The sequence below is a fragment of the Amblyomma americanum genome, chromosome 1 (assembly GCF_052857255.1).
Source record: "Amblyomma americanum isolate KBUSLIRL-KWMA chromosome 1, ASM5285725v1, whole genome shotgun sequence".
Taxonomy (NCBI): Eukaryota; Metazoa; Arthropoda; class Arachnida; order Ixodida; family Ixodidae; genus Amblyomma; species Amblyomma americanum.
The window spans coordinates 95,869,199-95,892,442 of record NC_135497.1 but is presented as its reverse complement, the minus strand read 5'-3'; the positions used below and the strand labels follow the sequence as shown (position 1 = coordinate 95,892,442).

Here is a 23,244-nt window from a genome sequence, read left to right as displayed (position 1 = left end):
GCTCAGAAATGCGAAACCGAAACTATGCAGCCGCACCATTTTTCGGCAACGGGGTCCCCCAAAAATCGCCACATGTCACTGTGCATGCATCACAGGTGCGAGCGCAGCATCGAACCATACATTTCTGGCTTGAGTAGGGATACTTGGATGATTACTAGCCGAGCCGGTCATATCTCGACACGATTCCCATCCTGACGAACTGGCATGAAACCAGCTGCATCCAAATTAATGAGCGCCCAATGCCAGGCATACAACGACATTTTGCATGACCCCGCTGGGATTCAGAGTTCTCCGAATTTTTTAATTAAAGAGGGTCGAATAACGAGGTTTTGCTGTAGTGTAGTTCAAGTGCATGTTGGTGCCAGTAGGGTGATTAGCCTTGTAGCAATATGCTGGTGTTTCCAAACAGCATCTGTGGAGTAGTGGCGGGTGCCTGGCTTCAAACTTTTGAACATGTGCACAACTTCTAAGTGGTTGGGTGTTTTTCTTTTTTTTTAACAGCAAAGACTAAAACAGGACATACAGACACAGCACTCAGGACGAGGGGCCATACATAGGCTATTATAACTTGAAAACCGAGGTCACACTTCTGTTTCTGCATTTTTCTGGAAGAGCTGATAGCTCCATCAGAGCCCATCAGTAAATCAAAGAAAAAAGGACACATAAAAACAGATGCCAAGGGGTGTTCTATGACAACAAAACTTTTAATGAACTATACCTGTTTTATCATTCAGCACAGACTGCAAATAACAGCACTGGCAAACAACACTAGCACGCAGAGAGAGGCAAATGCACGATAGTACCAGGAAGCATCCAGTCCTGCTTCAAAGTTACAAGCACAAGAGACATCAGTATTTTCAAGGAAAAATGACATCAAAAAGTAAAAAAATATTCAATTTGCTTCAGGAAATGCTGTAAAGAAAGCACAGTGTATTCAATCTATTAACTCCATACATTTCACATTCATACATAAAATGTTCCATTAGATCTGCTATTTGAATGCACCTAGTTATATATATCCATTCAGAACAAGATGCTAGTGAACTCCACTTGACTTGAGGCAGAGAGATCTGCCATAAGTTACCCTATTTTTAAAATTCACACCACTGATGATGACTGCATGCATACATACTTGCAGGCTTCTAGCATAACGAAAGTGCAACAAACAATCTCCTCATCGATCTATCCCAACAAGATATAACAGGAAATTGTTTAAGCGAAGTTAGTCACTTTCTAGCTGGACATGATCCAAAATTTGGCTGATAGTATTTGCCAGCACTTGCGAGCTTGCACAGAGGACTCTTCGATGCATCAAGTTCAAAGGTCCACCTGGAATATAAAAAACCACATATAACAACAGCAGTCATACTTGTGGACCTCTGCAGCTAAAAGCAACAGTATTAACGTGATAGCGTTAAGGGTCCTGCGTCGCAGAAAAGCCGGCGTCGGCATTGGCATTGTTGGCCGCGAGCAAAAAATCCACGAAAAATACCCAGAGAAGCAATCTAGGTGACAGGTGGGCCACCAAGGTCATGTGACCTAGTAATGTCATCACAACCTGCCCATTGGATTGTGAGGAAACTGTCCACAATGGCAGGGGGCAGTTAAATTAATGACTGGTCGTGAGAGGTTGCTCGGGAAGAGCAACCTGGGGCTCACAAGCCCCACCGGTGGCTGTGTTTGGAACAACCACCTGCAGGGGCAGTGGTTCAGCGCTTAATGCTGTACCAAAGTCTGCACCAGGAGTGGTATGAGGCCTCCCAGAGATCAATGATTGTAAAGTAGAGAATGACCAATTCCACATGTATGGGCATTAACCCATTATAACTATCGCGTCTTACCCTTCAGGCGGAGCTTAAGTGTCCCCTCCAGTTTTTTCTTGGAACTTTCGCAGATAAATTAAGCCTCACAGTGATTGAGCAAAGACAAAGCTCTTGAGAGAAACATGTGCTGCTAACTACAAATAACTGCTAAACCATCACAACTTCACTGTATACACATGCGCCAGTAAAACTTCCCATATCAAGCATAGCTAAAGAAGCTGCTACTCCTACTCTTTGCACTAGGGATGCGCAAATATAAACTTTTTGGTTGCAAAGAAAATATGAATACTAATCGAATAAAAATACCAATCAGAGACTGGTTGCTAAGTGAATAGAATATACACAAATAGTTTTGAACATGAATACAGAGAGTTTAAATTCAAAGCAAACTCTTTCACAGAACGCAACTATGAAAAAAAAATGTATTGCTCATATACTCTTTTTTTTTTGTTATCAGCATGATTTTACACCTAAGGTCTACCAGACAACAAATAAAGGTGGGAGAGGAGAAATAATATAAAGCAGTGACTGTAATAAAATTTATTTTGTAGACTAATAACTTGGGTATAATAGTCTTTGAATATTGTAACTGTATTCTGTAAAAAAAGTCTTTGTAGACTAATAACTTGGGTACAATGATCTTAGAATAATGTAACTGTATTCAGTAAAAAAAAGTGTAACATGACAGTTTGACGTAATCCTTACATTACAAAGAAGCTTACTGACATTTGTCATGAAGCACTGCAATAAGGTGGCTGCAGGTATCTCCTTACTGACGGAGCGACACCAGAGGTTGCTATCAAAAAGTACAATGAGCAGAAAAAACAACTAAAAAGAAACTTGCCCACATGGACACAACACAGCGCAATGCCTGGCAAAATGCAACAAGGCGCAGCTCATGAAACGGACGAAGATTGACAGTTTGCACTACAACACAGGTGGGTGCATTCTTTCCACGCTCCATTGCAATGCCTGAAAACTGTGTGCTAGCTGTAGAATGCCACAGCAAATGCAGTGTTCTTAACGAGACGTGCCTGCTAAGCCATCACGTATCAGTTTCGCTACATTGTAAGCCCCGCTATGAGTCCAAAGGTCGTTGCAGACTGAAGACGTGAAACTGAACCATGTCAAGAAAGACAACATGTGGACTGGGCTTAGCTGTTCCCCTATCAAGACCTGTCTCTGTGAATGCCATGTCTCAAGCAATGGCCCCCATTTGCTTTCCTGGATGGCACCTCGTGGAACGATGCAATGATGTGCCGTGTGGTGTTGCATGTCGTTTTGTGATCCGTGAGCGTGCAGTAGCCATACCGTGGCAGCTCTCAATGGCTGCCATCACATTAGTTTTATGCAAGGAATAGCATTACGGTGCATGCACTTTTACCGCGTGTTGACAGCTGATTCTATGAGACAAACAAGTCAACTGATGTGACATGGGCGAGATGCTGTAGCTATAGTGAGAGCAGTTTGCAAGTGCTGTGCTGTTAGGAAACCAGTTCTGAAGAGCAGGAAATATCATAATTTCTGTATGTTTGAATACTTCGAATGGTAATATGTTCAACGCGAATCGAATGGCAAATCCTATCTACAAACTATACTTGCACACGTCAAGTGAAAATGCTGCCTGAATAGAAGAGTCAACACTAATCAGTATATATGTTGCCTTTTAGGCATGCATGCAAACCAATAATTTTTTCTACAGAATTTCAAGTCTCAGAAAACCAAACTAAGGTCACCTACCCTGAGTGTCCATGACAACACCTCCAGCCTCAGTAACAATCAGAGCTGCAGCTGCGATATCCCAAACATGAATTCCAAATTCATACATAGCGTCAGCTTCACCACTTGCCACAGAACACATGTCTAATGCAGCAGAACCCAAGCAACGCAACCTAGAATGTGCAAAAAAAAGATACGAGAGAAGGAAGAACGCATGGTTCTGAATTAGCACATAATCATACTGCTACAAGAATAAAAAAAACCTGATGAGATGCAACCAAATAAGCCCATAACCCTTAAAATGATTTGCTTCTTTGCTTGTGAGTTCATTTTGGATAAAGTTGACAAGGCCAGATTGGCAAGCAAAAAGTAAGAAATGCGCACACACTGTGTCACAGCAATAACAGCAGCCACGAATATGTGCACAGGTGAAATGGGTTTGGGTTCTATGTTTATCACCCTTTAAGCCACGGCGAAATTTTTTAAGTAACAGCTTTCAAGACTATATTTCCCATTCCTGCAGTGTCATCGAGGCTGGCGTAACAAGGAGGAGTGTGATGAGGAAAGAGGAGAGAAAGCAGGCGCAAAGGCCACACTGATTAATTAGAACCTGGTGACATCATGCATGATGTCATGCAAATGCACTTTGCTGATTGGTCCAAACACAGTGATGTCAAGAGTGGCGGCAGAGTGACGTCAAGCGCATTCTACAAAAACCCGGCCCTACTACTGTGCCTGTCACACTGGATGCCCACCTTATATGGATGGATGATTGACTGCATGTGAAAATGCGTATTGGACGCCTACATTACACTCCTACCCCCGACCCCACACTCCTACCCAGAGTTACTAAACACTCCAACTGGCACTAGCATTTGGTACCACTCTAGCTATTGCTGAAATCTGCATTGCCACAAAGATAACCATCCCATTAATCTGTTACCTTCCTCCACGCTTTCGGCCATGCATAAAATGAAAAAAGTATGAGCCATGCCCTTCACATATGCAGTAAGTTCCTGCCACTAAGCATTGGCTGCAGTTCCTAGTGGTTATCTGAATTATATTTAGGCACATTGTTTGCATAATTTCACCAAGAAACTCCCCTCGGTAGCAACATGTTGAAAGTAAAATGCAGTGTTGCAGTACGGAACAAATAACACCGCATTTTCACCACTGCGCTAAGGAATGAGTTTCCATGCAAATGTACTATTGTGATGGAAAGAAATGCAAACAACGCGGTACCTACGCACTCCGCTATTTGAAATTCTTTTGATCGCGCTTTTACCTGGGTGGTTAAAAAAAGGACGTTATAGTCGTCCTAGAATGCGTCCGTGCATCACGGACGCATTCAAGGACGTTATAGTCGTCCTAGAATGCGTCCGTGCATCACGGACGACTCTAGCATCTTTTTGCTGCCAGCGAAGCAAAAACGTGATGAAAAAGAAATGTGAACAGCAGAGCGCCTAGGCTTCACTCTGTTCGTGCTTCTTTTCATTGCCCCTGTACACCTTCATTTCCTGAAGAATGACAACATTTGTGGAAGTTTCTGCACATTAAAAGACACATCAGCATTTAAACAGCTGACATACATTGAGTGGGCCTCATGTTTTCATACTCAGAATCCTCAGCATGATAGACTAGGTACACCACTGTAAAAGAAACAAGAGTGTTTCTCCTCTTATCACACCGATATACAGTTAACCAAGAGAACAATTTAAAAGCAGACAAAACAACTTCATGACGGTCAATAAAAATAGACAAGGCCATATGCTAAGTACTAGCTTAAAGATATGGTAGCTACAAGGAGGTGCTGAAAAGTTCTCGGGCTAACCAAGTTGCCAAAATTCTGATAATTATTTTTTTAATGTAGCTCAAAGGTAGTATGTCCCGTGTTACAATTGCCCAATTTCCAGAATCACAGTTGTAACTCTTGACAACATTTGACATCATTTCAGCTCAATAAAAAAATTTAAAGGTCAGTTAAGCTCCACATTTAAGGGTATTACATGATAGCGTTAATGGGTCCTGTCAGCAGCTCCTCTTTCCCATGCAAACATGGGACACTGTTTCCACATTACGTAGAAAACCACATGACAAACATATAAAGCCCTGCTTTAACCAAGCCGTACAATGCGCCTGCGTGGCCTAGGGGTAGCACGTCTTATTCGCTACCAAAAGGTTAAGGGGACGATTCCCGACTAATTTCCTCAATTTTCTATTCAGTGAAATTCATTTACTTCATATATTTAAATGTCCTAATGACGTTTGAGTCGTGATGCAACCTTTCAATCACCAGTCTTTCAATGTTTTCATCACTTTCCCTTCCGCAGCTCTGTTTGTGACGTCACGATGCTCTAGACTACACCGGCTACGCCAACTACGGCACCTACCCCAGGTTGCTTTGCTGAACAGGACCCATAACGCTACTGCGTTAAAAAGAAAAAGACAAGGAACTGTTAAAGGCAAGGAACATTACAAGGCACACATGGTCACGCAGGTATTTGTTCAAAATTTAATGAATTTACAGAAATAAATGATAATAAAAGGTACCTCCAACTTTTTACTTGTCATTAACCACATGGTACAGTGCCATCACTAGCACATGAACTCTCAATAACTCAGCGTTTTTTTTATGTCAGCCACTATTAACTCTTTCGCTACCAGGTTTTTTTTCTCACCACTGCATACTCCTTGCCGGGTTTTTTTTTTTTTTGCATGCTAGTTTCGTGGAAATTTTATGCTAGTAAGGCACTACGATGTTCTGAAAGTCATGTAAACATTTTTATTCAGAATTATCTTACAGATATTAGTTGCACTGATTACAAAAAATTGGCACTTAACTAATTACCAGAATGAGTATCTGCTAATTAGGATATCCAGGTGTTTAGAAAACTTTTTTGGTGTGATAGTCTTCAAAACAAGGTACCACACAAAGCAGCACCTCACAGCTAGAACATAGATAGCGAGACTCCCTTTGCTGCTTTGGTCGATGCTGCGTGTTAGCACAGACGCGGCAGGCTCGCGTTGGGTTCTGCTTCGTGGTAGTTGGGGGTACCCGAGATTGGAGGTGGCGCGCTGTTAGTCGTGCTGAATCTTCACCCTTCGACGGGCGTCTTCCCTTTGGCTTCGAGTGTCCCTCATGGCACTTCTCGATTAGCTGGCGGACAAGTTCAAGTCGAAAGTCTGCCATGCTTCTTTTTTTGCCAGATGCTGTGATTTGCAGTAAATGGCTGTTTAGAATGGTAAGTTTGATCCACAATTGCTTCCACAATGTCCGGCGCAAACAAGCTTTCAAATATCTCGAGCTCACTAGACGCCGCTGTGATGTCATTGCAGATTCCTGAATAAGATTGGTCGAAAGCATGCTCCTGAGGCTTGAACTCTTTCTTCTTCCAGCAGAAATCTCGCTTGTCAAATTTCCTCTTCTTATGCGGATTTCTTTGTGGAAGGTGCTCTTCATCACTGTCATCACTCGACAAGGCACTTAGACGGGCTACTTCCTCACTGTCACTATCATCGGAGTCCGAATTCATAAGCAGTTCTTGAATTTCTTCGTCTGTCAAACCGCGGACACACGCTGCCTCGGCATGGCTGCCCTGCCGAGGCGATGACGAAGCGATGCGGGTGTGGTGGGAACAAGCGCTCTACCTGTTACAAAGTCATCCTACAAGTTGGGTGTTAATTATGAGGCCTCTCTATAGATGGCGCCACATGCTTGCATAATTTTGTTTTACACGAGTATTATCGGGAGCGGCAGGGAGCGAGTTAGAAAGCCAAAACGAGTATACTCGAGAGAAGCAGGGGGTGCACATGTGTGGTCGCCCGAGTTATCTCGGGAGTGGCAGTGAAAGGGTTAACAGACAAGTCAGCACTGTTTGCCCTATTGTACTCCCAAAAAAGGGTGAAAACACACAGGACTCATCACTGGGGTATAGCTCCCATAGCATATGACCATAACTGCAGTGACAGTGCCAATGATTATACAGGAGAATTGTGTGAGCATACTGAGCCACTTCCCCATGTGTCAACATGAAAAGCTATAAGCTTTTTACTTTGTTATTTTTGCCATCTACGCACAGTTCCTCAGCTAGATACTGGTTTGGTTTTAGTTTTATGGGGTTTAACGTCCGTGACTCAGGCTATGAGGGACACTGTGGTGAAGGGCTCTGAAAATTTCGACCACCAGGAGCTCTTTAACCTATCCAGGCCCAGTGATTCCAGTTGGAATCCCCAAATTTAGGGGCCACCAGTCTTGAATTGAGCGAGAAAGTCCTGCTGTTTTTGCAGTAGCTCCAACATTTAGCAATTCATCTACATCTTTTAGCGGACTTTCACATCACTGACATATGTTAGTACGTAGAAGAGGGATGTAGAAACTGCGTACGCTTTGCTGTCGCCATCGCCTGGTGCCACGTCTTCCCTTTCACCGTGTAGAAAAAAGCAAATCATTTTTGTTTTTCTCTAATCACATGGAAGTTACTCCTTCAAAATAAATTCTTTCAGGTAAACACATTAAAATATTTTACAAATAATAATTATTCCAAATGGAATCACTGGGACCTGGAAGCCCTATTGCAGAATAAGGAGCATGGTCGTATTTGAGATGCTTGTGACTGCTTGCGATGTGTAAATATTGCCTCTTTTGCAGTCTATATGTAACAATAAAAGTTTTTCCCAAAGAAGATGCGTACATTCAGTGCAAGCACATTTCATATAGAAAGGACTAAGTTTCAAGAGCGGCCCACCAGAAGTGTTGAGGCATCGATTTATCCAATGATGAAGAAATAGCATTCATCGCATGTAGATCAGCAACAACAACTCAAAGGCAAAGCATAACACAAAAGAACTGAACCTCTACAGAATATCATCCATGCTAGCAAACTGAAAACTACAGGACGATGCACAACACGAACTGTTAGGCGAGTTGGTCGGCTTTTCGGAGGTTGAAAGCTATACAGCTGTCAACCTCCGAAACACCGACCAACTCAACTCGCCCAACAGTTCATGTTGTGCAACCAAAAAAGTCATCCCAGGAAAACCCGGATTGTGGATTCAACACGATACTGTTGAACAAGAGAGAAATCATGAATAGGAATCCTCACTGAAAGCAGCATCTTCGCCACATGAATATTTCAAATGCTTCTACATCGACTAACCTTTGAAATATTCGCATTACTGGTTTTTAGTTTGTGCAGTTAGTAGATGCTGTGAGTTCAAGGCTGGAAATTTGAATACTAGTAGAGTGATTCTGTCGTGAGCCCTGTCTCTTACATGACATGTCTCAAAAGAACCAGTGCTTGTCTAAAATCAACTCAAGAATTCCACTTACATAGGACCGCCCACCAGCCTGCACTGCACACAATGAGAAAATAACAACAGAGGTACAAGTTGTGTGTCTTGTCATTCTTGTGTATTCTTGGTAAGAACTGTGGCATCCTGTACTCCAACAGAGAACAGCGAAGTATCAAAGAAGTTGATGTTTAAAGTTTCAAAGAAATCACACAAACTAAGTACTTCGCACAGCCTAAGTCCCAATGATTTCATCTGGAATCATGCAAAAAACTTATAAAAAAACGATATGAAACCTTGATTTTTTTATGTTATAGAATTATCCTCCTCTTACATATGCTAGTTTCTGGATATTGATTTTTCTAGTGAACAATTTTAATTTGGGCCGGAAAGGGTTAAGGTGCACTGAAATTGCACAGTACACGAGCCTCTAGCATTTCGCCTCTACCGAAATGCGACCGCCGCGGTCAGGATCGAACCCACGCCTTTCGAATCAGCAGCCAAGCACCATAACCACTAAGCCACCGCAGCGGCTGCAGCCAGGTACTATAATAAACAGGCTTCCTGTCAGCCACTTCATTTGTTGACAGGGAGCTTTGTGACAGGACATCATGTGTAGCACACAAGAAAAGCAACTTCACATCAACATTTCATTTGGTTTGGCTTTATGAGGTTAATGTCCCAAAGCAACTCAGCCTATGGGGGATGCCGTAGTAGAGGGCTCTCGATAATTTCGACCACCTGGGTTTCTTTAACATGCACTGACATCTCACAGTGCATGGGCTTCTACCATTTTGCCTCCATCAAAATGCTACCGCTGCGGCCTTGACTGAACTTGCATCTTTCAGGTCAGCAGCCAAGCACCATAACCACTGAGCCACCGTGTGGTCGACATTTCATTTGGAAAAAAAGTATGCCAATGGGCACTTCTTCTCAGTCCACATCAGACTTGTAACGTGTTGCAAATAATTGTTTACTTGGAATAAATTCCATTTTCTTAGAATTTTGTAATACATTAGTTACTTTTTGGAAGGTGTAACATTCTCAGTAATGAAATGATCTTTTTTAGCAATCCATTACCAGTAACGTGTTACATTAATTTTTTTTCTAAAATAAGTTGTAACGAGTGGTATAAATTCCAGAAACTGAACTTCTTTTTCTAAAAAAAACAAGGTGGAACCAGTGGTACAACTTCAAGAAATTGAGAAACTGAAATGAGCACGAAATTTCCTCATGTTAGAGCGAAATGGTTGTGCTGTCGAGACGCGGTGTGCGAGAGGATGTTTGCACCAGCCAATTCTCATCCGTGTATATTTGTGCTATGCTATTAAAAGATGGATGGACAATAATATAACAGTAATTGATTAGTTCTGTGTAACTGCATTCAGTTACTTTTCATGGTAACCAATGAAATCAGCTGCATTTCAGATGAAGTAATCGTAATTGGCTACTTCTTTTCAGTAATGTGTACAAGACTGGTCCACACGTGCTTCACAGCATGCTCACAACTTCAGGTATTTGTTAAACAAACACAGCAACTGAAGTTCTATCAAGTTGAAGTGCACACTGTGAATCAAAAGCCATATACAGTATAGTTTTCAAGATGAAAACTTATTTACTAAGCACACCCATTTCATTGTCAAAATACCCACTGTCTGTTATCATTTCTCGCAAGCCAAAATGTAAACACCCTATATTATCCTTTATATTCTGTATGTATGTTTAGGTATGTCTGTATTGTGTATGTAGATGCATAAAGTTCATTGTAAATAGTTAGTATTTTTGCATTTCATGTCTTCATTTGTACTATCATGCTGATTCTTGGTTTGACCACAAATGTATATGTATGTAAGCATTGTGACCAGTGTATACTGAATGCCGAATTTTGCTATCTGGGGCAGGAGCTTCTGTCAGGTTATATGCCTCTAGCTCCTGCTCTATTTTCTCTGTAGAGAAATGAAATAAATCAAATCAAAATAAAAAATATGAATCTCACGTGGTGGTTAAAAACATATGTATCAAACAACGAACAAAATCTGTATGCTGAAGCATGGGAAATTCATTTGCACAGATCTGTTTACGGCTGTGGAGATTTATTGATGGCTGCGCATCACAGCTAAGTGCTAAGTGCAACATCAGTGATATGATTGGGGCTGCGTGCCACTGCTCACTGCTCGCAGTGTATACTGCGCGACCGCTCCAGAGATCCGCTTCCATGGGAAGCCACTGTGCATGCGTGCATCAACTTGAAGGTGCCAGGTGCCGACCATGGCAGCATGCGGATACAGATTGTGCTATGCTAAATCTCTCTAATGTGCACGCCGTGCGCCACCGCTCGTGATGCCTACTGCACGAATGGCAATTATGGCGTCGGTGATGCGAGAGCAGCGCTTAGTGCTTAAGGGTGCGATCATGGCTCTCGCATTCACATCATCTGTAGTGGCACGGGAGAGTGTTCAGAACACCCGACATTTTGCACACTGTACACAACACACTTCAACCAGGAAATTTTACAAATTCGTATCAAGATTCTACTGTAGCACAGCAAATTATAACTGATACTGCACATGCAGCAAATCATACCCCTGCGCCTTCTTCATAAGGTTATGCATGTTCTGGAAAACAAACTGCATATGGCCAGCATCCCTGCTGCTTCCAACTTCACTTATAATCAGGGCTTTTGAGATTTCTGAAAAAATAAAAAGAACAAGAGATTTGGGTACATTTCTGGTGGGCTTCTGATTAGGGTACATGCAATGCTACTGCATGTTTCTTCTTGGACAGTTTTACACAACGTGTTGCATCCAGTTGTATCTTGTATCTTGGAGGGGTTCTGAAAGGAGCTCTTAATAAAGGTGCGATATTCCTGGGATGTTAAAGGATGCTTCTCCATAAATATCCTCCAGCAAGAATTCTGTTAATGCACTTTGTATAAGCTGAGTTATCTGAGTCAAAATTTGAATTTCAGCACCATCGCGTGTTCCCCTCTCCCCTCATAAGTTTTCCCAGGGGGGCGGAGCTTCCCGACCCGCCGGCACTACTGACTGGCCACAGCCATGGTAGCTGCGTGATGCCTGAAAGAATCTAAACATTTATTTATTTATTTATATACACTGCAGGCCCATCTCGGGCCCATGCAGGAACATTAGCGACCTCTGAACAGAATTACGCAGGAGCGTGCGACGGAGGAGGGTGTGAGCATGACAGAGTTGCCTGAAAGGATTCACCAACTTTCGCATGCGACTGTGGGTTCTCTGTTCTGTGTAGAAGTATATAATTTGGCTCAGGTCTTCATGATGAGAAAATGTAGTACTTGAGCAAGTAAATGCACTCTCCTGAGAACGTGTTTCAGAGCCCCTTTAAGTTGTGAGCCGTGACAGTTTTCACCGTGGATTCCCTAAACACATTGGGACAATGTCACGGCATAAAAATGTAACTGTCGGGAATAAGTGTTAATTAAACTCAGCAATTAAAGCACCTGTGGTGGGCCATTATGTCCATATTACGAAGCCTGCAGAACCTCTATGGAGAAGAACACAGGGTAGGGAGAGAAGGGGGCTCAAATTTGTGAAGATAGTGTGGCAGTGAGTCTTCAGCCCTGGAGACTCTTACACAAGTGATGTCACACTTTTCACAAGCAGGAGTAGGGAGACAGAGTCTAGTCTACTGGTTAAATCAGGTGACTGAGGCAGGCAGACACCTCCTAATATGCACTAGTCGGGTCAAGCATGACTGATTGCAACACCAAGTGTAAGCAAATAAAGATAGGAGCTCACTGAGAAAAGTATGCTCATGAGACGAGGCATGGGGAGTCAGCCAAAGGAAGAGCAGGCAAAAATGGCAGATCGACCTCAGACAGTGGATGCATGGATCTTGTGCTGTGCGCTGGCAATATGGCTGCTGCCAATGCCAATCTCCCTCTTTACTACTTGCTTATTTTTTAAAATTGCACAAATATGCACCTGACGTCAGCAGTCATAACTTTAATTTATTTGATCACAAGGCAAATTCCTTTTGCAGTTATATACATAAAGACTTGAGCTGTGCGATGAACCAAAATAATTATATCTTGAACAGTCATTGTATAATACTGGAAAGACCACGAACAATGGTTTTCATATAGGTATCTATTGAGAAAAATGCAGGAATAACAAAACTTATTGCACAATTCTACATATTGTGGTTCCCTGCACAGCTATATAAATAATAATAAATCTGCGAAGTTTCATTAAAAAACCTTGCGCAGGAATAAAGTTGGGCATGTTAGCGTAAGAAGGAATGGCAAAAAAAGTGAGTTTCGCGAAAAACAACAAAAAGGATTGGGAATAACTAAAAATGCCACAAAACATTGCCCAGGTGAGTTAAAATCCATCATATCTCTAGCTCAGCTCCTCCTTAGTATTCCTTTTACTTCCATCTGGTTGTGCGGCAGCTTGCTTTTCTTTACTTGTGGTTTCTGCATAGACTGACGGGAGGGTTTTCAGATATGCTGTTGGCCACCTGTTGGGCAAGCTTTCAGTAAGTGCAGACCAGGTTTGATGCCAATGTTCCTCAGGATGTCTAGCATCCCTCTGTTACTGTTGTTGAAATTACACACATCGTCATACAAACCAAACTTCAGTGTCGGTAGGCTGACATAACCAACCAATGTGTTCTAAACATCTAAACGTTGTGTGTCCTTCTTGTAAGCATTTTAGTCAGTAAATACGAACAAAAATAGACATGGATGTTAAGAAAGGGTTACTATCAGTCAGGGACGTAGCCAGGGGGAGGGTGGCTTATGGGGCTTCAGCCTCCTCCTCCCCCAGAAATTTTTTCGTACTGTCATGCACTGCCCACCAAAGCAACAACCAGTGCCGGAAATCATGCTGGATTTTCTCTACAATGTCTTTTTTACGCTCAAAAAGACATTTTGGTGAGAACACTGCGAACTCAGGCTGGATTTCGTGGCAACGCCCATGCACCTGGAGTCCCATAACGCAAGGAGCCCCATCCGAGCACAAAGTTTCAACGGTGTTTCATGAGCAGGCTCATCGCGGCAACTCGTGGCGCGGAATCTACAGAGCACATGAATTTAAATTCCGAAACTTTATAGATATAAATTTCTTATAAACTTTGTCCTTGTAAAAAGCTCTGTTCCTTCAGGTCCATAAACGCATAACTAGGAAAACGTATGACTGTTCGTTAGGTTTTAAAACCACAGAAATTTTTGGCATTTATTGTAACAGTTAGCATCATGCTCAAAGGTACCTTGCAAATACGAAATTATGAGGACATCAATAACCAATTTTGAGAGACCTTGGTCATTGAAAGCCCGGCCCAAGTGGCATTTCCCAACAAACACACTCGGACATTGGGTAGTTGCCACATCATCTGTGGCTTTCGTTTGTCCTTTTCTTTCCTTTTTAGCGACCTGCTTTAACTTCTTTTTTGAACCAAAGCAATACCCTTCTTTAATTTTGGGTGGAGAATAATTGTTGTCGCTGTGAAGGCAGCTAAAATAGAGATTTTTGTAACGATTTCTGCATTCTTCCTCTATTATTCTACCCATACGGTGCTGTCGTGACCGCAACATGGTCCAAATACGTATCACGATTTCTGCGATCATAGTTTTGTTCTTGCCTGGATCGTCTGTCTTTCTATGCGTAAAGTTTACTATCTGTGACTGGGCAATATGTTTATTTGCCTTATTTGACGCATTACATACAGCAACTTTTGCTTAGATATGCAGATTTATTAAGACTTATACATTTAAATATCTTGCTGCAAGGTTTTGTGTACACATGCAGTGAAATTTGTTTCCAGCGAGACTTTTCTGCCCTTTATCAAGCTGTGTCTTTGCATTTCTAAGGTATATTTTGCAGAACTCCTGCTTTTTATATGTGCGCTCTGTTGCGACTATAATTTCGGTGCAATTACTCACAATATTCATCCAGTGAAAGCTGTGCCTGCGCAATACAATGAAACGAGGGACAGCATCATTGAAATTTTTCCCTGGCTGTTGCATATATACAAAATCGTAAACAAGGTTCTTGAATGACAAAGATTCGTTAAAATATTTGGTCTCAACTTGTTCATTTCATGGCCTTTACATTTTTTATATCAGTGGCATGCACTGCTTTGCTAGTTGCACACTGATATAGTTCTAAAGTTCATGTGATATTTTCTTTACTTATTAAATAGACAAAAACATGGAAGCATTGATATCAGTTGTTTATGCCACAATCTTTGGGACATACGAATGTATTCTTTTATGAAAAAATACATATTTCACTTGTCTTGACAGTGCGTAGCATTCAAGAATTCATTTGGAGCATCTAATACATAATAGCATTGGCAATGGCAATGTAGTTACTATGTATTAATGTATTTGATCCCTCGATAATTTCTATAAGGAGGAGGCCACACTGCAAAGTGAGCACCCCCCCCCCCCCCCCCAAACAAAATTTCTGGCTATGCTACTGCTATCAATATAAACTGAAAAATTAGCAAAAAAATAACTAATATATTGCAAAAACTGGGGAACTATTTTGCGGGGAAACTTTTCGTTTCGGTTTCACAAGATGTGCAGGGGGTTACAACTCGCGCTGTACCTTTGGAATGGTGTTAATTAAACCATAATTTTTCGTGACATTATTTCAGGAATGAATGGGTATTCTGATAAAACAAAAATTAAAATTTTTTTTCATAAATTTTATTTTCTTATTACACCCTAACTCCGCTAACCAAGAGTAACAGAGGTGTTGGAAAGGGGGGCACTAATATTGTACCCTGTTGTTCCCTGCTACCCAGAAGACATGAACAGGTGCTATAACTTTTGCCCCCATTTATGAAGATGCCTCTGCATGCATATGATGGTGGGGTTCAGCACCTCAAACAATAGCGACACCCACAATGTTTTTATAAATCTAGAGTAGCATGTTTAACTTACAAGGAAGAAGAAAAAAAAGTTGCAGACAACGATGTAGTTTTTTCATGAGCTGTGTTTGGCAATGAAGTTTCATGGCTGGTACATTTTTTTTCTTCTGTGGTTCAATGAAAAAAAAAATGTAACAGCAGGGTTCTATTGCGTGTATGCGTGTGTAACCAGTTTAGAATTAATTTCAAGGTAAGTTAACAGAATGCAACCTAATAAAAGAGTAAAAGTGCGAACTAAACCTTTGAAAAGAAGAACCGCCACCATCCATATCAAATTCTAGTTTGATAAGGTTTACCTCCAGCAATAGGGGACTTGTGCAAGCGCCACTAAATTTAAGTCTACTGGTACAAGTACCATCAAGGACAACATTAACAGGCCCCCACTTCAAGTTCTGACCTGTGTCACTCTGCATATGGGTGCCACCTGACAAAGCACTTCTGCCGTCGAAACGGGCTCAATGCGCCGGTCTCAACACCAGAAGTGTTTTGTAAGGTGGCGCCTCCATGCAGAGTGGCAAGAGCCAGAACTTGGAGGGGCAGTCTGTTACTTTTGCCCCCGATGGTATCTCTTGTGGCATTATGGAACCAAAGACACAGTTCACAACACTGATAAAAATTATCACAGCAGCACACATTTTGTACTGATACGCTTCATGACTATGCAAGGCAATTCACATGTGCAGTTGAATGCAACCTTACCATCTTGTCCAGAAACTTTTAGCTTGCTGCCATTGCAAAAGGCACCATGCCCTTTGATTGCTGTGTACATCCTGTCCTGCACTGGATTGTACACGATGCCCAGTGCTACCTGTCAGGAGTTGCAATTGCAGAAATTTTGGAGAAAGTACACTGGGGCATTGAAGAAAGTGAAGCCCTAGAAACAAAAACAACTCGAGACCTCCTGGTATTAACTATTACAATGCTCCCAGGCCAAGGCACCCGTAACCACTATGAGTATGTGGCTGCGCAGTGACACAGTAACTCCTAACACTCACTAGTTTTACTATTATTGATATCGAGCAAGAAGTCAAGTACAGCACATGGCCTCACATAAATAAATTACCGTAGCTGTTTTCCTAACAAACGCCTGCAACTACACTCGTGCCCCAGGTGCACTTACCTGGGAGCTTTTGTAACAGGCAGCACATGAACTATGTACAGCACAAATAAAGAAAGCATGTTCACCCTTAGAAAACATTCTACCGAAAAAAGTAAGTAAATTATGCCCACAGGCACAAATTACTTTTAGGCAAAAATACATGCAGTGGGAGAAGTCTAAATTATTCTCAAGACTGGAGGAAACCTGAAATATCAGCACGAATACACAGCTGGCCTATGTACAAGTCAAACGCTTACAACTGCGTGTAGGATTCTCACACTGACCTAACAGTTAGGGGTCGAGTTCTTGGTTTTTATTTTTTGAAAATTCTGTGGACTTGATCAGTGTGTATTTAAGAATGTTTTCATTTTTTTCGCTGAATATTTTTTTCTATGGCCTAATTACTGCCTTTTCTCAGCGATATAACGTATTTCTGTGCTGTAGACGGTAACTTGGAATCCAATCTGTCCTTTCTGTCAGCATGAACAATTGATTTATAAGTAATTAATGCACAAATGGTAGTGCTTATAGCTGTGCTTGTACAAGGAAGCGTTGCCACCAATAAAAACAAAAAAAAGCAACGAGGCTAAATGATGAGCCATCAGACAAAAACGCAAGTAATAGCTTGCTTCTAAAGAATGGGTTGTCGATTTATCATTCAGATGCTGTGCTAGGTTGAGCAAGGAAGCAGGGCATCATGTGGTCAGTGTGTTGACGGCAACAATTGAACTGCTGCTGAATCATCATGATAGCTAGAACATGACATGTTTTCATGACGCTTATGCTTGGTTTCACATCAGTACCTTAATGCAGTGGAGAGACCTGCTTAACCAAGTAACAGCCCGAAGTGAGTGATGACAGCAAACAGCGCTTTGCTAGCAAATGGCCAGAATGTGGAGCCTTTCGGTCAGCAGAGGTGTGTACAGTAGTGGAGCAATGCCTCAAAAGGCAAAACTGCGCTAATCCGACAGTACACCACCATCTTCCCAACCAAGCCCCTGGCTTCTGTACTTTAACTTTCTGCTTTGAGTGTAACTGCTACTCAACAGCCAGCTAGCGGTGGTGTGCAAGTCAGGAATACTGGCCTTGTTCAGTTCAAACTGAACTTGAAAAATTTAATTCTACCTACTTTTATCGTTTTTTTTTTTCGGTGCGACGCATTTGGAGCACAAACAGGAGCTTTCTGTTTTCAGCTTATCTTACAAAAATCAGAAGGAAAATGGAGCCATATTTCGAGGAAATATCTGAAGGGGAGCCTTTTCAAGTAACAATTCATAAATTGCAGTTACTTGGTGTCATTTTGATAAATTAATATAATCAACAAACATGGCTTCCTACTGATACCAGGGCATGAAATACTTTACTTGCACAAACTAAAGCCACCAGATTAAAACCAGACAACATGGTTAACGAGCCTTTTATTTCCATTATTCTATTATGCATACTCAACATCCTGTATCCGTAGCATTGCTGTTTGCGTCTTTGACCTTTTAAGACTTCAGAAATAGTCCAAGACTACATTTTCTCAGCAGCTCACATTTTGAAATGTGTAAATTCACCAGTCCTTTGCTGGGTAGCAGTAGTATGTGATGGCATTATTTAAATAGGCCATAAAATGCAGTTACAGGCAGCGCTGCAATGTGAATGATTAAGTAAGAAAGAGTGAGCAAATTAGAGTGTGAGTGCGTGAGAGCAAAGAAATGAGTGAATGAATCAGTGATGAATGTGCATGTTCGATCATCAGGGATCAGTTAACAATGCCAGACAGAAGGAACGCTTCTATAATCTACACAAAGATGTTCCTGACTTCAGAGTGTTACATTTTTTTTCTTGTTGCAAGCCTAAAAACATTCCTTCCATTTCTACAGCGCTGAAGACAAGACAGAAGGAACACACACATCACACAACAGAGCGCTGACTGACAGCTGATTTTTATTGGGCGGCCAGCAAACTTTTATACTTGCTGGCTACCAGAAAGGAAAGAAAACACAAAAACATGCCCGGCACATTTTTTGTGTTTTCTTTCCTTTCTTGTAGCCAGCAAGTATAAAAGCTTGCTGGCGCCGGCACTAGTTGGATCCGTGCATGTTTTTGTGTTTTCTTTCCTTTCTGGTAGCCAGCAAGTATAAAAGCTTGCTGGCCGTCCAATAAAAATCAGTTGTCATTCAGCGCTCTGCTGTGTGACGCGTGTGTTCCTTCTGTCCTGTCTTCAGCACTGTAGATATGAAAGTTAGAAACCAACTCGCCCAGCATACCGTATTCTAAAAACATTGTTCCAGGTAAAATGGATTTCAGCATAAAACTTACAAGGTATCTCTTAAAAATGCAACAGTGTTCGGTTGTCTGGTAACCCTCCACACATCACTTGCAGTCACTTAAAGCGCAACAATGGGATTCTTGTGATGTCAAGGCATTTTAAAGAAACTTTCACTGAAGGTACCTTGACAGCACTAAGGCAGGGAACGTTTAACACATAACATTTGGCACTGAATGCTGAAATTATGCACTGAATGAATGTGATGGAACAACGTGTGGATATGGGACAAGAAAGATGACACACAGAAAGAATGTTGACCGCTGTTGCATAGCACACTAAAGAAAATAAGAAATATGATATAGCTTTTCATTATTTGTGTTTGGAAAAATTACTTTACTGTATCCATTCGTAGGCAAGTTTAATTTTTATTACTAAAATCAGGCAATTAAGTACACAAATTCCACAGGGTGCTAATTATTTTTCAAAACCTGAATAACTAATGTTCTAGCAAGTGAGATAAATAACTGGACATCACCTCTTTCTGAACAGCAAGTGCGACAGATACTGCAACAACCGGAAACCTAGAGGGAGAGAATGACAACAGGTAATATTTGCACAGCAGAGTTAGCGATTAAAGTTGAAAGCATTTATTGCAAAGCATGCATGGTGGAATGTAGAACTTAACGAGTGACCAATTTAAATATAATAAAACACACTAGTACATTAGAAATAATACCCAGTGTCATTTCGCGGGAGAGGAAACATTACCCATGCACAAAATTCGTGGTCCCATCTATTGGATCAATAATCCACGTCGGATTGTCCGTAAGCTCGTTTTTGACACCAGCAACAGCAGACTCCTCTCCGATGAACCTTGCAAAAAAGAAAAGAAAAGAAAAGAAAAGAAAAGGGGGTTGCGGGATCGAGACAGAGAGAACGAGAGGCGAGAACAACTGAGACGCTACATCCGCAGTGAGCCTGAACGTCAGATCTGCGAACGGACACCACTATCGCTCACACGATCTGTTGAAGCTTCTACCGGCATGCTTACCTGTGATTCGGAAACTGCTCTCGCAGTTTACCAATGAGCAGCTGTTCCACTTGTTTATCATACTGCGTAACCAGATCACTAAATTCCGACTTTGTGTCAACTTGTTTTCCTTCGCCAAGTGCCTTTCGCACAACCTGTTACAAAGATTTAAATGATCATTAAATGCACCAGTTGTTTCTGGAGATGCAAAAACATTCACAAACATGCATAACAGCAATACTTTACCGTTCCTGCTTCCTTAACGAGCTCCAAAGCTCTAGAAAAATATAGCTGAATGTCTTGATTACCAGGCATGCCCAGATTATTTTTTTGCTGCAGCACGTGCGTGCAAAGCGGCCGCAGGTAACACCGATAATACGATTAGGCTGCACACGTTCCAACGAATCGACGGAGCGCCTGTGTTATGGTCCCTAGAAAAACTTGCTAGCCTGCCGTCTCCTCCCTATGGAAAGGTGGGTCCACTCTCGTAACGCATGCAGCGGTGGCGCTGCTCGCAGTCGGAGCGTGGTGAGTAAAAAATTTTTCCAGTGACTGTCGGAGCGTCTCGCCCCGTCGCGTGTCTTTTCTCTTGCTTGTAGCGACGGGAACGCTTTAAACCATGTTTGCTATGCTTAGTTTTCTCAAGCAGCGTTACCCTCGCCAACAAGGCGAATGTTGAATTCATAGCCCTTCCTGCAGCCAGCCCAGCAGAAAAAATTCTGTTCGTTCACGTGCAAACAGCACAGACTGCAGCGCGTCGCCTGCTCCTAAGTACTTTAAAGCCATGCAAATCAAAGTAACAGATGCTTTGGTAAACTAAAACCACATCTGACGATACGAACGGTGAGTGGTGGGCCTTGAAATAGACACAAAAGAATGAATGAATTGCAGTGACGAAGAAGTTGAGCCGAACGGTTAGAGGTAGACGAAGACGAGAAGGGTGACTTGCGCTGCAGAATACCGCGACTAAATCTTTATTTACGTCGATCGGGGTTATCTATGACCAACCTTTGTGAGCCTTGCGGCGAAATTGAGTCCATTGATTACTTTTTCCTCTTCTGTCGGTGGTTTGCTTCTCTCTGTAGGATTTACTTGGAGATCTCTCTCGCTCGACTAGGGCTTCCTCTATCTATTCCAATTCTCCTCTCCTTCGAGGCAAAGAAGCGCCAAGGGATATGCCCTGAAACCAGTGTGCGACTATATATATTCATGACTATATAATTACATCCGGTAGATTCCTCTGCTAAATAAGAATTCACAGTGCTTTTTCTTTTCCGTTTTATTTAGTTTTTTTTTGTCTTCATTTTTTGTACAAATTCCAGTCTAAGACACAAAATTATCCAAAGACTCCACTCCTTGTCCATGAGTGCGCTTGTATCCGCAATGAACCCTGGCCAATCCCACGCCGATTCTATCTGCCCAATCTCGAGCTGAGCCGTCGGCTCCACACCTCCATGACTGACTCCGGCAGCACCAGCGGAGCCATGCGTCTCCGGCCCTTTCTGTTGCTTGCTCCGGAATGCTTCGCCACCGGGACCCGCCAGTCTTCAGCGGCATCGACGATCAAGCCGCTGAGGACTGGCTTCCTTCCTATGAACGCGTAAGCACGCACAATATGGTCCCGACGTCCTTAAGTTCAGCAACGTCGCCTTTTACCTAACGCAAGTCGCCAAACTCTGGTACGCTAATCACAAGGCTGACATATCACGACTTGGGCCACCTTCAAAGCCCGCTTTCCGGATGTCTTTGGACGCCCTGCAGTTCGCAAGCTTCGAGAGCACTTGATTCATATGAATTAACTTTGAAAGGACCGCCAGGACGATTTCTCGTTGAAAAGACCTCGCTGCCTAATTGTCTCACAATTTTATAAGAGCTTATAAGACAGACCGTGAAAATGCAAGTACGCAATATTTAAATTCTGCTTCAGGCTCTTCCTGAATTCACTGCCTCCATGAATATAAGAGCATCCTGGAAACAGGTAACCAGCTTGCTCTATAAACGGTCCACATGCGATTTCGAGATTTTTCCTTGTTTTTTTAATGGTACCAGGTGTTTAGTAAGGATGATTAATTCTCAGTGCGGTGATGTTCAATGCTGTTCTGATAACTTTAGAACGAGCGGATCAGAAATGAACGATATCCTTTCTTGAGGAAGGGGTGCACCTCCAGTAAATATAGCGTGGATTTAAGGAGGAAGAATCACATGTAAAAAAACTGATCTTGCTGTTTACTGCGATTTTGCAGCCACCATGAAGCCAAATAAGGTGGGAAACACAATCATTTCCAGACTATCGCCAACGACATGGCTTCCTTTCAACTTGTACGAATTTTAATGAAAGAAAGGCGGAGAGGTCGGCCGGTGGTAACAGGGCCCAAGCACGCGTAATGGCCTGTTAACCGCAGTACGCACTGCAATCTTTTGCCATGAAAGGAATTTCCTGTCAGAGTATATCGTATACATAGTAGCAGTAGTAGGGGGGGTGGTTTATTAAACTAATTAAGAAGAAAGGAAGTAAAATGTAAGTGTTGGCCACCTGATCTGCAGCCGTCAGAAATAAAAGCGAATGGGTAGATAGCGGAAGATGAAAGAAAAAGAGGAGGAATTGTAAGAAAGGATAGTGGAAATAATAGTTTTCGCAAATGTAAACTATATATAATCACGCATACAGTCGTACACTGCAGCTACGCAACGAAGATAACTTGAAAAGAACTGATCGCGAGCAGATGTCTTTCATATAGTTCCATGCAGTGCGCGAAAGCAAAAAAAAAATGCTGAAATGCTGTTGCCGCATTTAGAACGCTTAGGAGGTAAACATGCAATGAACAATAAGGTTCCACTGCAACCTTTTCCGATGATCTAAAACACTCTACTCATATGCAAAATGTCTCCCAAGAAAAACGGAGGCCGACGAAAGCGCTCAGTTGAGAGCGAACAAACTAGCCCAGCCGTGCGCGCGGGCGCGTGCGACCGACTGCTCACTCTACGACTGCGTATACAGCGCCACCGCTGCATGCATTACGGAGGCGACCCCGCAGCGGGCGCGAGACGGGAGACTAGCAATTATTTCCAAGGACCATACCTCTGCTGTCACAACATGGTCACAACCTCC

At 42.3% G+C, this 23,244-nt stretch overlaps 1 protein-coding gene across 1 annotated transcript; it reads right to left on the bottom strand.

Annotated features, from left to right (window-relative positions):
* Positions 1-683: 683 nt before the first annotated feature.
* On the bottom strand, positions 684-20,581 carry LOC144113275 (inositol monophosphatase 2). The gene is made up of 8 exons (XM_077646261.1): positions 20,382-20,581; positions 20,157-20,290; positions 19,874-19,978; positions 19,641-19,686; positions 16,449-16,557; positions 11,415-11,520; positions 3,564-3,715; positions 684-1,329 (listed from the first exon to the last, which is right to left on the bottom strand). Exons 1-8 carry the CDS (start codon positions 20,448-20,450, stop codon positions 1,223-1,225), a joined length of 828 nt encoding a protein of 275 aa, XP_077502387.1. The 5' UTR covers positions 20,451-20,581; the 3' UTR covers positions 684-1,222.
* Between the last annotated feature and the right edge of the window lie 2,663 nt (positions 20,582-23,244).